The sequence below is a fragment of the Betta splendens genome, chromosome 11, assembly GCF_900634795.4.
Source record: "Betta splendens chromosome 11, fBetSpl5.4, whole genome shotgun sequence".
NCBI lineage: Eukaryota > Metazoa > Chordata > Actinopteri > Anabantiformes > Osphronemidae > Betta > Betta splendens.
This window is the reverse complement of record NC_040891.2, coordinates 13143039-13157171: the sequence shown is the minus strand read 5'-3', so window position 1 is coordinate 13157171 and position 14133 is coordinate 13143039. Positions and strand designations below refer to the sequence as shown.

General features: G+C 46.0%; 3 protein-coding genes across 15 annotated transcripts in view; 1 reads left to right on the top strand and 2 right to left on the bottom strand.

Annotated features, from left to right (window-relative positions):
• Nucleotides 1–1577: 1577 nt before the first annotated feature.
• On the bottom strand, nt 1578–4713 carry stpg1 (sperm-tail PG-rich repeat containing 1). 4 transcript variants are annotated; one of them, XM_029167994.3, is made up of 9 exons: nt 4573–4713; nt 3537–3661; nt 3359–3460; nt 2846–3025; nt 2644–2752; nt 2384–2552; nt 2089–2279; nt 1899–2016; nt 1578–1711 (listed from the first exon to the last, which is right to left on the bottom strand). In XM_029167994.3, exons 1-8 carry the CDS (start codon nt 4622–4624, stop codon nt 1943–1945), a joined length of 1002 nt encoding a protein of 333 aa, XP_029023827.1. In that variant the 5' UTR covers nt 4625–4713; the 3' UTR covers nt 1578–1711; nt 1899–1942. The 4 variants fall into 4 exon arrangements, with proteins under 4 accessions (XP_029023827.1, XP_029023826.1, XP_029023828.1 ...); XM_029167993.2 differs by lacking the exon at nt 1578–1711 and having other exon boundaries at nt 1832–2016; XM_029167995.3 differs by lacking the exons at nt 1578–1711; nt 4573–4713 and adding an exon at nt 4134–4316 and having other exon boundaries at nt 1832–2016.
• meaf6 (MYST/Esa1-associated factor 6) lies at nt 4604–7854 on the top strand. 5 transcript variants are annotated; one of them, XM_055512691.1, is made up of 9 exons: nt 4604–4702; nt 5321–5436; nt 5578–5665; nt 5757–5802; nt 5888–6080; nt 6324–6338; nt 6468–6532; nt 7267–7300; nt 7421–7854. In XM_055512691.1, the coding sequence occupies exons 1-8, from the start codon at nt 4613–4615 to the stop codon at nt 7275–7277; spliced, it is 624 nt and encodes a 207-aa protein (XP_055368666.1). In that variant the 5' UTR covers nt 4604–4612; the 3' UTR covers nt 7278–7300; nt 7421–7854. The 5 variants fall into 5 exon arrangements, with proteins under 5 accessions (XP_055368666.1, XP_029023829.1, XP_040928957.1 ...); XM_029167996.2 differs by lacking the exons at nt 6324–6338; nt 6468–6532 and adding an exon at nt 6745–6774; XM_041073023.1 differs by lacking the exon at nt 6324–6338.
• Nucleotides 7855–10499: 2645 nt separating this feature from the next.
• The window catches only part of LOC114865535 (four and a half LIM domains protein 3-like), a 7576-nt gene continuing 3942 nt past the window's right edge, over nt 10500–14133 (bottom strand). For 2 of the 6 annotated variants that reach the window (XM_029166719.3, XM_055512645.1), the window contains exons 2-6: nt 11793–11966; nt 11552–11726; nt 11082–11251; nt 10814–11000; nt 10500–10723 (exon numbers count right to left, since the gene is read on the bottom strand). In XM_029166719.3, the coding sequence (XP_029022552.1) occupies nt 10572–10723; nt 10814–11000; nt 11082–11251; nt 11552–11726; nt 11793–11948 (840 nt within the window). In that variant the 5' untranslated portion in view covers nt 11949–11966 and the 3' untranslated portion in view covers nt 10500–10571. Of the gene's footprint in view, nt 10724–10813; nt 11001–11081; nt 11252–11551; nt 11727–11792; nt 11993–12066; nt 13186–14133 lie in introns of those variants that run through there. The other 4 variants (XM_029166723.3, XM_029166721.3, XM_029166722.3 and 1 more) reach the window with 4 other exon arrangements.

Here is a 14133-nt window from a genome sequence, read left to right as displayed (position 1 = left end):
CCAATGTATTAGGAACATTTGGCCTAAATAGCTTAAGGCAGGAAAATAATATCATTATCATCATATACGTTGATATTTTAAAATGACCACTGATTTACTGCATCATGAGTCCTGAACCAGATGAAGACGGAGGAGTCTGGTTGCAGCACGGCTGCTGCTGGTCAGAGCAGGGTAGATAATGTGAGGTTTTACTTTTTAGCTATGCTAAATGCTAAAAAGCCAAATGTATGTGAGTGTTACCAGGGGAGATAAAATATGCATGGCCCACTTAGTGTTAGTGAAGACACCAAGGACTTTATAGGCTTCAGGACTCGAGACGCTTAGGCTGCAGCTGATATGGAAAACGTCTTAACATTCATATATTCGGTGTTGGTTCTATTTCTTCTCTCCCATTCCTCGTAGTTCAGTCAAAAACTAGCGTGTCAGATAAAACAAAAATTCTACGTTTTATTAGTTGGATCTGCTAATAATCTTTAATGCAGTAAAATACTGCTAATCAATCAATGGAAAGGGAGCAGCTCCATCAGGTCTAATGGAGCTGGATCTGACCCGTGTGTCTGTGGGGGAGGGAACTGCTCTGTAGTTTAGTCTGGAGTCTGTAATGGCGTAAGGGAATGGAAAGTGATCCTGTTTCTCGTAATACAATGTCTGGAGGATTTCTTGTCAGGCTGCGTGAACAGAATATCTCAATTTTCACTCTGTTCCTTTAGAGAAATAACATTTTGTGTCTTTGGTGTCCTTGCTGTAAACATGAGCTGTTTAACTAGAAAATGCTGCTACTGTGGGTCACGTGTTACACAGGGAAAATGTGGTGGGCTATAGTTCTAAATACACAACCTATTTATGAGAGGTCTGTAAAAGGCTGTGGTGAAAGCCCTCTTTGTTGCAGTGATGAGACCCAGACACAGAGGAGTGAGACGACAGACGCTCCGTCTCACCAACATGCTGGTACACGAACTATTAGGCAGGTACAGTGTGATGGACCATGTTTGCCATTTGTATCATCAGGTAGCTAACAGAGTTCATGATCAATAGGACTTCCATTAAGGAGAGTGCGTGTCCACACTCGCCTACACCTGACTGACACATAGTTGGGTTCAAAGCCTTTCATAAGTCCACAGAGGCATGTGGTTAAAAGGAAGCACAGACCCAAAGCACACTTAAAACACTTGTCTGGACCCTCCCAGTGTTGTTCACTGGAGGGGGCCCAGTTCTGTCTGCAGCACGTCGTTAAAAAATGCTCCTCTCGTTGTAAAAGCACAATGGTTTGGTTTTCCACGGCGACTACACATATTTGGAGCGCTCAGTGCTGAAGTCAGAGGCTGAATATAACTACAGCTGCTACAGTGTGGGAGTCAAGCATGTTTCCAGTTGGTGTGGTTACCAAGAGCAGAGCCGGGGAAAGATGTTGTGAGCAGACGTTATGGAGAAAACCGATTCAGCTAAAACTGAGCTCTGTAAATATGACCGTATGACAACACACTGACAACTGATAGAAGAGCTGAGGTGGCTGATGTGCATTTGTTTTCTGGGTTAAACACAATCCCTGCCTCACGCACAGCCAGTCGCATTGCTCACATACAGGGCCGCGCTCCACCCTCCTGTCTGCTGTCTCACAGTTGCCACAGCGGTGTCTTCTCAAGCTCTCAGCTGTTATTGTGGCGTCCAACCCAGTGGACCAGCAGCTGCAGCAACACTTCTGCTATATCATCTAGAATAAGAGCATCAGGAATATGGGGCAAGGCTAAAACACAGTTCCTTACACTGAATTAGAATCATCTTCCACATGTTATCATCTTAGTGGCTCAGTTACAGTAAAAAGCAGACCAAATAACTGCAAACATTTAATTGTTTTCAACTAACAGTAATCTTAAAATAATTTTCACCAAGACACGCACCCCTGCGTAGAAGCCGTTGGATAAGGACAATGTCAGAAAAATGTCTATGCAGGAATCCAGACTTTGGAATCATTGTAAAAGAAAGACTGCTTTGTCCAAACCCGTGGATTATAGAAACCTGCAGAAAAAGACTCTGTAAATAAAATTCATGTTAATATAAATGTTAGCATTTATTTCTTGTGGCGCTTACCCGGTCCTGGATTCGCATCAGTCTGGCAGATTTGAGGTTTACGTTCAGTTGTGGAAGCGAACGCAGCAGTGGGCAAAGGATGCTTAGATGAGCTGTCCTTCCTGACAAGGTCATACTGCCCAGGGCCTGGTAAGGGGGGGTCCTTAGGTACAATCAGAGCTGGTGCTGATATTGCCAAATAATAACCCCTCCTTAAAACACAAATTATTAGCAGATTTCCATTTTTAATTTCCCAATAAGAACGCGTATCAGTAGGTAGCATACTGAAAGCCATTAATACGACATGTTTACTCACGGTAGCATGGTTTTCTTGGCTGGAATGCGGGTCTGATGTGGACTATAGGCTCCTGGACCGGGCACATGGTTGTCCACTAGAGCAGGGATTCTCTGAGTTTTGGACTTGAAGGGTGACAAGACTGCCTTTGAGCTGTGCTGGATAAAATGGTTCTTCACCTCATAGTGACCTTAAACAGTAGAGCACAAAAGAAAAAGCTGTAAAAACAAAATCCCGAAGAAGTTCAGACAGAGAACTGACAGAAAAAGGGAGATATTTACATGGTGATGGCATATTTCCATTGGGGTAAAATGTATTACGTCCAGTTTTTGAGAGGAAACCCGACGTTCCGACCACAGCATTAAGTCTCTCTCTACTGCCACAAGTGACCTAAGGAAAAGGAGGAAACAAACATAAACTACAGGGTACACAGCACAGTCTCAAATTGTCTCTCTTGAAGCAAGTTCTATAATTCACACATACATCATACTGATTTGGTGCTGGACTTTTTTGCTTGGGCCCATCCAGCTGCACAGCCACAGGCAACCTGAACACTCTGGAGACCCCAGTGTTGAAGTCATGCTTGTTCATAAAGGAGCTCTGTATGTTGTATACATTCGGTCCTGGGATGCTCCTCTGTGGATCACTGTAACCCCTGGGAGGCTATTGAAAAGGATGATTTGACTGATGATTTTAAATATTTCTCGTTTGTTCACAGACAGTCAGCAGAATCTAAACTAAGCACCAGCGGCTTTAATTAAAGCCACTAAATTCATATCCTTCATATTTTAGTTACTGCTGTTGTGTTGACCAGATGGGCTGCCATTAAGTACATACATGTGGTTTCAACCACAAAGCTACTATTGGATGAATTTCCATGACATCTGAAATCAAAGAAGGTACTAGAAGCTACTTTAACTCTATCATAAGACATTTCATTAAGCAGCACTACAGTAGTGAGTTTAGTGTGCAGAAATTACAAGTTGATGTTCTGACCCTGGATGCAACAAAGCCTGTAGTGCCTTTCTTAGAGAAGGAGGGACTTTGAGCTTCAGTGCTTGTGGTACAGCTGTAGCTGCCTGGTCCTGGATTTTCATTCTGAAACATGCAGATCATTACTGATGTTCAGAATTGCTTCCTAATACTTAAAATACTTGCAAAGTAAATTCCCTACCAGGCAAATGTGTGAGGAAAACCGCTTGGCCTGAGAGGAAAACCCTTTCTTTTCTTCATTTGTTATCACCACTCTTTGGTATTTTGTCGGTATTGAAGATGAGACAGTGTAACCTGGAGTCTTATCTGCAGGAAGATCAAAAGAGCCATTACGTCACACGCTCTATTATCAGGCAGTGCTTCTTTCAGGCTTCTTCTGAAGTTCCCTGACACGGAGGCCGTTTCTCAAGTATTTGTGGTAACTTTGCAGAATCTTACAGCCTGACATCTCATTTCTTATGCATGTTGCAAGTTTTACACTACAAATACTTATAGTAACGTGCAAAAGTCAGAATAACGCTAGCTAGCTAAAACATTGTCTCCAATCTTGTTTCATCCGATTAACTTGTTGGCATTTGCTAGATTTACCTAACAACATATTATTATTAATATTAGTTAATTAATAAAAATACAGCATACTATTTGTATTCATACTATTTATCTATACTTTAAATGAAGAGTTGACCCTACTTTAACCCCATATGCCAGAAAACGCAAATTTTATGTATTTAATATCTATTTGCTTTTTATAGAAAGGAAATGTTTCATTGAGACTCACTTTTATAATTTCCTCGGTATATGTTGCCCATGGCTCATCTAAATAATAAGCTACCTCCAAAACTACTGCTACAATTAGTAATTTTCAAGCAAGTCAACTTCTTAGAGGTTATTCCGACGTCCTGGCAGATCATGTTGCTATGGCGACGTAAAAACAATGCGACATGGTCCGATGTTGCCATGTTTGGTGATTTTACTTGAATTTGTTGGCACCAAGAAGCATTCCAAACACAAGCACACTACACATACACGGAAAGTTTCGTTCAAAAACAAGATAGAAATATTCATGAAAATGTGGTACGCTTCAAAACAAGGGTTGAATTCTATGAATGTGAAACTATTTTGTTGTTAAAATCTGGCAACGTCGTTTCTAGCGAACTCCTGTGTCTCAGCGCCATCTCCCGGTGACGTGGTAGCTGATCAGCGCGCGCTATACAAACCAACCAGCCGCTGTTTTGTTTCTAGATAGCTCGATCCATCATGGCGATGCATGCAAAGACGACTCCGCCACAGATCCCGGACACTCGCCGGGAGCTAGCTGAACTGGTGAAGAGAAAACAAGAGCTCGCTGTAAGTTCACGTTAAGCCTAACGCTAAATACATTAAACATAACAGCGATATGAGGTGTTTTATCAAGTAAAATTAAGGATCACTGCAACTTTGCTTATAACGTTTTCGTAAAACCTGCCCGCGGTTGAATGAGGCCTTGCTAAATGCTAAGCTACTGCTAGCATTTTCTAATGTAGGGTTGCTTAAATAGATAAGCCACACATCGTTATGTTACTGGTGTGTGACTTGTCTATTTAATGTCTTACAACAACCTTAGATCAAAACTTATTCACGTCAACCTGTAAACCTTAGCGCTACGTTTCGTTCACTAGAGCTCCAGCATTGCTGGCAAAACGTGCTAGCCCGTTAGTTAGCATAGCTACATATACCGCGCGATTTGTCGAAGTTCTCGCGGTATTATCGCTTTTGGCGTTAACAGATTCGTTATGAATTCGTGAAAAATAAAATTCAAACAGACATGCAGGCAGTCAAACCTAGTTTACATAAAAACACTAAATTCATTTAATGTCAATGCTTCAATGTTTGTTTGATGTTATTTGTTTTATAAGTTGGTATTGCACAGTTGTAAGTAACATCAAAATAATAAAATTATTTGCCTTGTTTTCCCCATTATCCTAGGAGACATTGGTGAACTTGGAAAGACAAATATATGCATTTGAAGGTAGCTACCTAGAAGATACTCAGATGTATGGTAACATCATCAGAGGATGGGACCGATACCTCACCAACCAAAAGTAAGCTTCAGTTAAGCAGCATCTGCCAGATTGCTTCATTCAATGGTTTTATTTACAGTTTTTATGTGATTCATATTTTATTCTGGCATTGTGCCATTTCCAGACTAAACAGTTTAACCTTTTTTTTTGTAATTTTAATAGAAACTCCAATAGTAAGACTGATAGAAGAAACAGAAAATTCAAGGAAGCAGAGCGTTTATTTAGCAAGTCATCTGTGACATCAGTGGCAGTAAGTATCTCTTTTACTTTAATACATATATTGCTAGCTTCATGGATAACAAGAACCTAATGTTCTGAGTGTCTGCCTTTTTAATTTGCAGGCAGTATGTGCGCTCGGTGGGATACCAGATCACATGAATGAAAAACGTGAGCTGCAAATCCTGGAAAATTCTCTCTCTCTCTTTCCCAATTTTCAACATTGTTTGAATTCTCTTTTTTTTTGCCTTATCAGGTGAAGCAGGCAGCGGAACAGAAAGTGACACCTCTCCAGATCTTCAGAACCAAGAGAATGAACCCAGCCAGGAGGACACAGAGGATGTGGATTCAACACTGCAGGACCTAAAGCCTCAGAAGGCTGCCTCCTCTTCCTCCTCGGGCAGCCATCACGGGAGCCACAAGAAGAGAAAAAACAAAAACAGACACAGGTACAAAACAAAGCTAAAAAACTTGTGTTCAATATGAGATTTTTATATACATTCAATATGTCTGTCTGCTTCATCTGACCTGAACTTAAAGTGTGTCGTGGCTTACACACAAGTATTTTAGAAGATGGGTTTGCTCTATAAATGAAGGCAGTTCTCCTCTATATGCACTAACCTCAGATTTTAGTGGAAAATTAATATTATTGCAACACCTTTTAATAATTATTGTTCCAATGTAACTTCTAGGGATACTGGTTTCAGGTCAGTGCGCTGTCCTTGCTGTAAGTGTTGTGAACCTGCTCAGTTTTGAGAGATCTTGAAACCAGAGCTGAGAAATACTCACATAAGCTTGTGTAATAAATGCACTGATTGTGCTTGTGTTATTATAAGAGACAACGTAGATGGATGGCCTGAACATCATGTGATAAAAAGCAGGTCTTTAAAGATGCGTTCAGGTGATAAAAGTCAGTTTGTTACTGACCTAATTAATGTTAAACGTGACTGTTTCTAACCACATTAACGCAGCTGGTGCTCCACCTAACACACTAATGAAGTGGTTATCTCGCTCTGGGAGACCTGCACTGTAAGGTAGACGTAGGGCTTTAGAGTCAGGTTGGTGAACTAACAGCTGCTGCTCTCTTCCTTCCCCTAATGCTGCTCCTCTCAGCCCTTCTGCCATGTTTGATTATGACTTTGAGTAAGTCTGGATTTTACTTTGTGCTCCTGTGACGTTTACATTCTGCCTGCCGTTGACTGCCTTGATCAACTTTTCCACTTTTTCTGCTCTGCCTGCTTCTGTTGCTGTAGCGTTTAAGTTGAAGACTGCTAGGACGTCATACTGCATGCCCAACACCGTCTTCTTTTGCATGCATATCAGTATTTAGCGCTTTTTAACCCCATTAGATTTTGATGCTTGGTTATGGGGTGTGTTCATATGTTCTGTTTTAGAATTGTTTTGAGTGTGCTTTGACAGTTCCAGCTGTTAAATAACATTGCTCTTCTTGTTAAATGGTGGGTTGGTTACAGATTTGTGCACCAAGTCGATTACACAGAGTCACTGGGTGTTTTGCTTTTGGCTTGTTGTTAGGCTGCTTCATGGTCCTGTAGTGGCAACGCTTTTACCATAAATGCAGTAAGGACCTGGATTCTGTTCTGGTAATGTCTAATGCAGCCTTGTGTTTTGTTGCAGGTTTGACATGAAGGTTAACAAGAAACCAAGAGCTGTAAGTGAAGTTCTGCTTCAAATCTGACTTACATGAAGGGTTTTTAAACAGCTCTTACTGTAGCCTTACCTTTGCAGCTCTAACTGCTCCTTAATTGTTTACGCACTCTTTCTCTTGCAGGATTATTCAACTTAACCAGGACGACGGGACGATCTGAAGACGTGAGGATACCTGTAGAGATACACAACATTTTGGGACTTTGTGAACTTTGCATGCCTTTTTTGGGGGGGGTGTCATACTTCCACTTGTACTGTGTGTATTGCTTGAAACATTCCCCCTGCAACCGACCCGCGGTTGTGACCTACCCATTAAAGTAGACGTATGGTGTTGTATGTTACTTCATCAGGCCTTATAAGGCCAACCTCCAGTAACACATCATCTTGTATATTGTTGAATAAAAGACTGTATTTATTATCTAGCTAATTTCCACATTTCTGATTGTAAGAAAGTTTCACCTTTTTGTTAAGTGTCAGGTGGTTGTATAAGCCCAGAATACCCACAATTCTTTTATTACGTGGTTTGTTTTGCAGAAAAATAAAAAAAAGCACCAGTGACATCTGCGTTTTAGTTCTTTACTGTCTGGAGCAGTTGTTATTCTTCAGATATCATCGTTCCCCTTACAGTTTGTGTAATGTGCAGTTTTCCACATGTTCACTAGGTAGCACCAGACCTCACGCTGTCAGCAGCTGGGCCATGAAATGCTTTAATGTTACTTCATTAAGTTAGTTGACTAGTTGATCCTACGTAATGTTTTGTTTTTTAATTATTATTCTGCAACACACATAAAAATGAGGAATGGTTATTTCATAAATTAATGTGAATACAATATATGAACTTTAAAATAACTACAAAAATCAAACAAAGGAAGCAAAAAAGTGAAATAGTTTGTTTTCCTCCTGTTGAGAGTCCACTGTACTCACTGTACTCAGCTCAGTCTGATGAATAACACTAAGCAGCGTGGCAAACAGCCTGCCTTGCTCTTTTCAAAGGTGTCAACGTGTCACCGGCTTTTCCATTAGTGTATGGGGAACATATGAGTTTGAGTCCTTTTTTTTATTCAGACTCTGTTCCACTGCTTCTGTGCCTTTATCTGTTTCCCAACCACTTTTCCTTGGATGGGTCACAGGAGCAACTCCAAGCTGTTTCCCAGTCACACATAAAGGTAACAACTGATTTCCTCTCCATTTCTTTGGCTTGTGGTCAGAGGTTGGACCCACACAGACACAGAAGAACATGCAAACACAGAGACCCCTATCTGAGCCCAGGAGAAGTGGAGTTGAAGCAGATGTGATGGTTAACCTGGAACACGAGGGGAGGAGGAGACTGATCTGCTGACAAACAGGCTTAAAGTAGAGGCTGACTGGAAGGAGTCCTGCAGACGCATTCCTCAGTTGCATCAGTTCTCCTTCCCAGAGTTTCATCTTTCATATCTGAGAACCTGAAAAGGGCCGAGCAGGTGAGATTAAAGAGTTTAAATGAGCAGCATGAGACACAGAGGGATGTTTCATTTCATTACCTGTTCTGCTGACTCATCTTTGGAAACATGCGTTCAGCGCTGACACCGGTTTGGAGACATGCTGCACATTTTTGGCTGAGCAGCATCATTTCCCGTCTCCTCCCTTGTCTAGTGAGACAGGCTGCGGTTTGGACCCGATCACATTTCAGCCTGTGACTCATTCACGAGTCACATACAACATGCGCAACATGGGGGACTACGTCACGGAGTCTGGCTGGAAACTCACAGGAACGAGCACTAGCTCCATTCCACACTCGTAACTGTGGGGCGTGTGAGCAATGAGGCCTGAACGCAGGCTGCAGCATATCAGCGCTTCATTTCCCGTCTCTTTAGGAAATTATGTGGAAAAATTTGGCGACGCGGCGTTTTAATTGCGCTGTTGGAGGCCAGACGTGAATTGCTCAGCTGTGGACATTTAATAGTAAATTATCTAATATTACTTGGTCTGATTATTCAGAGAAATATGTGGCGTAAATAGCTGAGTCTACAAATCAGGAAGTGACCATCTCCTTGACCTTTCAAGGTCAAGACCTTTTCAGCGTTGACTTTATCATCTGCTTCTGCAGCTTTTTGACCATTCAGTCCCCATCATCTAAAAAGGCTGTGACTGTGAGTCTCAGATGCGTCTGAAGTCTGTGCAGAGGCATGCGGTGGTGCGCAGCCCCCTCTTCTTCTGTGGTCTGCCTGTCGCCATAATGGCGTTTAATCGCTTCAACAGCCCACCAGCTGGGTCCCTGCCGAGGGCAGGATGACACGAAGCCTGCAGGCTGCGGAGCTTCAAACCCATCCTTCCTCCTCCTCCTCCTCCTCCTTTTGGGACCAAACAAGACTGTTCTCCTGCGTCCCCGCAAACAGGGTCAAACATATTTCAGGAAGAGTCATGGGAAACGCTGGGAGAACCCGCTGCGCCTTGTGGCCTCTTTATTTTTCATCTGGAGTTGATCTCGTGATTATATTTTAACAGCACATAAACAGCATTAACGCTGGCTCGTAAATGAAGTCACAGGAAATCGGTATGTCACAACGTGGCAGTTAAATTACGCGTGTTATGGAGGAGCGAGGACGCTGCTGGTGCTGAACAGCACCGGTCGGGACTCGCTGGGCTTCGGTCTGCGTTCTTCGCCTCTTTACACACGTGATTCTGTAACTCGACTAACCAATGAAGCGACCCTTTCACTCAAAGCTGGGTCCATGTCTATATATGAAGCTTCTAAAGAGTAAACAGCAGCTCTGGACTGATAAAGCCTCTGTATAAACACAGTCTGAGCAGGTCAGCGCAGCCGTTCTGAACTCTAAATATTTATGTACAATATGTATGTACGTAATAACCTTCGTAGGACCCCCCACTACAAACGGCAGGAAATCCAGGCAGACGTCTGGTCCCAACTCTGTCCTCAAGCTGTCGAGGCTGTTAATTAACTCATACGCCGTCTCCCGTTCGTTATATGATTTTTATTGCATGTACGGCAGTGATTTAAGCTGAATAGAAACCAACATATGTACAGGAGCAAATACAAGAGGAAGAGGATAAAGGCAGCTGTTTTTAAATAATTCCTTTACATTGTGTCAATGGGCGGTGATGACATTCACTTTGGTTTTTTCTAGCTGTCATAAAAACAGATAGAAGTGTTTACACATGTCATCTCTGCACTTCTTTATTATCAGAGTTGATCAGAGGCCGCGTGCTAAAGGCCGAGGTGCGAGCGCTTTGCCGTCGTGCATGAGCGCAGCGCGCGGAGCCGGGGCGCGTTGGGCTCAGTCGTCGCTGTTGCAGTCCGTGCACAGGATCTGGTCGCGGTCGGGGAAGAAGCCGGAGCCCACCAGCGACACGGAGCAGCGCGAGCACTTGAAGCACGGCTGGTGCCACTGCCGCTCCTCGAAGGAGACGTACTTTCCGTCGCCGAACCCTGCGGGACGCAAGTGCATCGCGCATTTAGTTTCATTCTGCCTCCCGAGTGGAGGTTTGATGTGGAGCCGGGCTGTGGCGCCGCGCTGACCTGTGATGGCCGTGTTGCAGCCCGCACACTTGATGGCGTACAGGCTGCTGAAGCACTTGACGCAGTACGGGTCGTCCCCCTGCGAGGTGAAGGGCTGTCCGGCCAGCGGGCTCTTGCAGCTGGTGCACAGGAAGCAGTCTTTGTGCCACACCTCGTCCTTGTAGGTCACGCCCCCTTTCGTCAGCGGCTGAGGCCACACGCGCCGCGCGTTAGCGTTAGCGTCACATTAGCAGCTGCGCACAAACCACAGCGGCGGGCGATTCCTTACCTTCTTGCAGTGGCTGCACTGGGGCGCGAACAGGCCCTGGTAGCACGGCACGCAGTAGTACTGGCCGGCGTTGGGGATGAAGGCGGCGGCGCCGATGGACTTCTCGCAGCCGTGACACACGAAGCAGTCCTCGTGCCACGCGGCGCCGGCGTACTGCAGCATCCTGGAGCCTGTGGAGGAAACGGCGTCATCAGCCCGAGTCAGCGTCTACGGCGTGATATCAGAGCCCATGACAAACGATGCCTTTTACGCGCGCGGCTGCACTTCTAAATAGCTCAAAGGTCTCATAAGCGGCGTCTGCAGAAGCAGAGCCTGTCGGACGGCAGTGACAGCAGCGCGTCGCAGCGTTTAGAGGCCTGAAGCTGAGCAGAGCGCGGTGGTCGTCACCCGACACGGCGCTGGAAACAATCAGCCTGTCACATCTCAACAGGCGGCAGGAATGCGGTCCGGCCGGGTCTCCGGGCGTCTACCTGGCTTGACGGTCCTGTCGCAGGCCGCGCACTTGGAGGAGAACTCGCTGCAGTAGCAGTCGCTGCACACCAGCGCGTCCTCCTGGCGCGTGAAGGGCTCGTCGGCCAGCGAGCGCTCGCAGCGGCGGCAGCGGAAGCAGTGCTCGTGGTAGTGCCGGTTCTCGTAGAAGAGCTCCTAGAGGAAGAGGGGGGGAGTGAGCGAGCGAGGGGCACCGGGGGCCGCGGGGCCGCGGGCGCTCACCTTGGCGTTGTGGCTGATGACCTCCTTACACTCCTGGCAGGTGTTGGCGAACAGGCGGTCGTAGCAGGGCACGCAGTGCGGCTGCTCCTCCACCTGGATGTACTTGCGTCCGTACAGGGACTCGTTGCAGTTCTTGCAGTCGAAGCGGTCGCTCATGATGCCGGAACCCGCCTGCTGCAAGACAGAGGGTTCACCGTGAGCTGGGAGTCAGGGGGGGAGGGAGGGGGGAGCAAAGCAGGAGAAGGAGAAGGGAGGAGAAAGATTTAGGACGTACAGAAACAGAGGGAGGAAAGGAGGAAGCTCAAACAAGAGAATGTTCCACGTCCTCCGCCAGCGATCGTACGTCTGCTCTCGGTTCCGTCATCGCTGCCTCCGAGGCCTCCGGCTCATTCTTGTGTGAAGCCCCCTGCAGCGGTTTGGCGCCCACACAACTCAACAGTATTAACTGTTGGGAGCTGAACAGAAACAGAGTTCTCACTTTCAAAGAGTCCCTGGAGGCTCTTTGAAATGTGCTCGGCTTGTTCTCGAAGGCCGATGCAGTGGAGGATCTGTGGTTCCTCACGAACGAGCGAAGATAACACAACCTCAGCTTCACTGCCATCATCGATCACAGCCCATATTCAACTTAGAACCTCCTTAACTTCTGAAGATTAAAGTCTTAATATTTCCCTTTAAAGGCTCCGATTGTGTCCCAGAGCTCAGCGGCCTCATTATTAATCATTTTGAGTCTTGTTTTCCTGCCTGAGTGATGCAGATGCTGAGTCCCACTGGGGAAAGCGATGAAGACGTCCAAGCTCGTCCTCTCACGGTGATGATAAATAATCATTTGTAGCTCATCAACGATCCAGTGAAGATCTTAGAGAATCCACTGGGACGAAAATAGCATCTGTGACAACGTTGGTCCAAACACGTACTGGAACAAAATGTTGTTGCTTGTTTTCGCTTGAGACGTGTAATAATCGGATTTAATTAAAGGCCACACGTCCGGCTTTGAAGAGCAGCTCTGACTCAACTGGTGAGAATTCATTTTGGCCTTTTAATGCGTCCGAGCCGCAGAGTGACCACACTGATCATCGTCTCTCAGACTCTGAGCTAAAACGTATGCGCTGAAGCTTGTGAACAGTTTTGACATTAAAAGAAACGAGGTGTGGGATGTTAACGACAGGCCAAACCATATGAATGCTGATGAAGGTGGAGGAAGAGGAGGAGGCGCAAAGGCAGACGCTTAAATATTTCACTTGAAAATACTTATTGTTTTTAAACGTTCTCCCATGTCTCTACAATGTCAGAGAGAAGAGATAGGTTCAACGCAGAGCAGCTGAGAAACGTGTGGTCTTGAAATCTCCCCGAGGGATGTGCGGCGACACCTCCTCCACCTCCATCACCTCCTCCTCCTTCACATCCTCCTACACCTCCTCCATCTCCTCCTCCACCTCTTCCATCTACTTCTCCATCTCCTTCTCCTTCACCACCTTCTTCTCCATGTCTTACTCCATCTACTCCTCCATCTTGTCCTCCTCCTCCATCACCCCCTCCTCCTCTGGAAGACATCAGTCCGAGCCCATTTGTTTTCCTTGTCCCTGTGGTTTGCTGTGAAGCCGCTCACAGGGAGTTGTTGCTTCTGGTCACCCTGAAAGCGGGTTTACATTCCTCGCGTCTGCTGCATCGGACGCTGCATCAGACGTCCCTCACGCGTCCATCCCTCCCTGCAGATAACGGCTCCGCTTCCTCCACGGTGGAGGCCAAGGGGACAGCGAACATCGCCTCCCCCGTCTGCTTCGTGTCAGGTCGGCCCCACTTCCCTCGGACGCCCAGAGGGCGACGCTTCTATTCTGGGCTGCGACACATTCGGTGAGAGAACAATGCTCTTCCTTCCGCTCATACACTCTTCACGTTCCTCTTCCTGACACACGGCATCTGCAGACATGTTGTCAGTCATCGAGCGCTGCCTCAAGCGTCCAGCAGGACACGATTATGTGGCTGGTGCTGAACTGCAGCAGCTTCTCAATGAACCCCATCACTGCTACAACCAATATTTAATGGTTCCTATCGACACAATTATGGTTGGGATTCAGCAACAGCGAAGTGAAGACGCGGAGCTGAGTACAGTGAGTCGATGCATACTGGGCCCAGCTCGCAGCCCCGTTCTGCCCACTGGCCCCAGTTTAACGTGGCTGTTAGCGGTTTATGTGCGAGGCGTGCGTTCCTCTGTGGAAAGCTCCTCATCCCCAGCGAATGCCCTTCCCGGATGCCCAGGCTCGCCGGAGGAGCGGCGCCAACGGGTAACTATAGCGCAGAGGTTCCCTCAGGACCCGGAGCTGAAAAGAATAAAACCTGCACA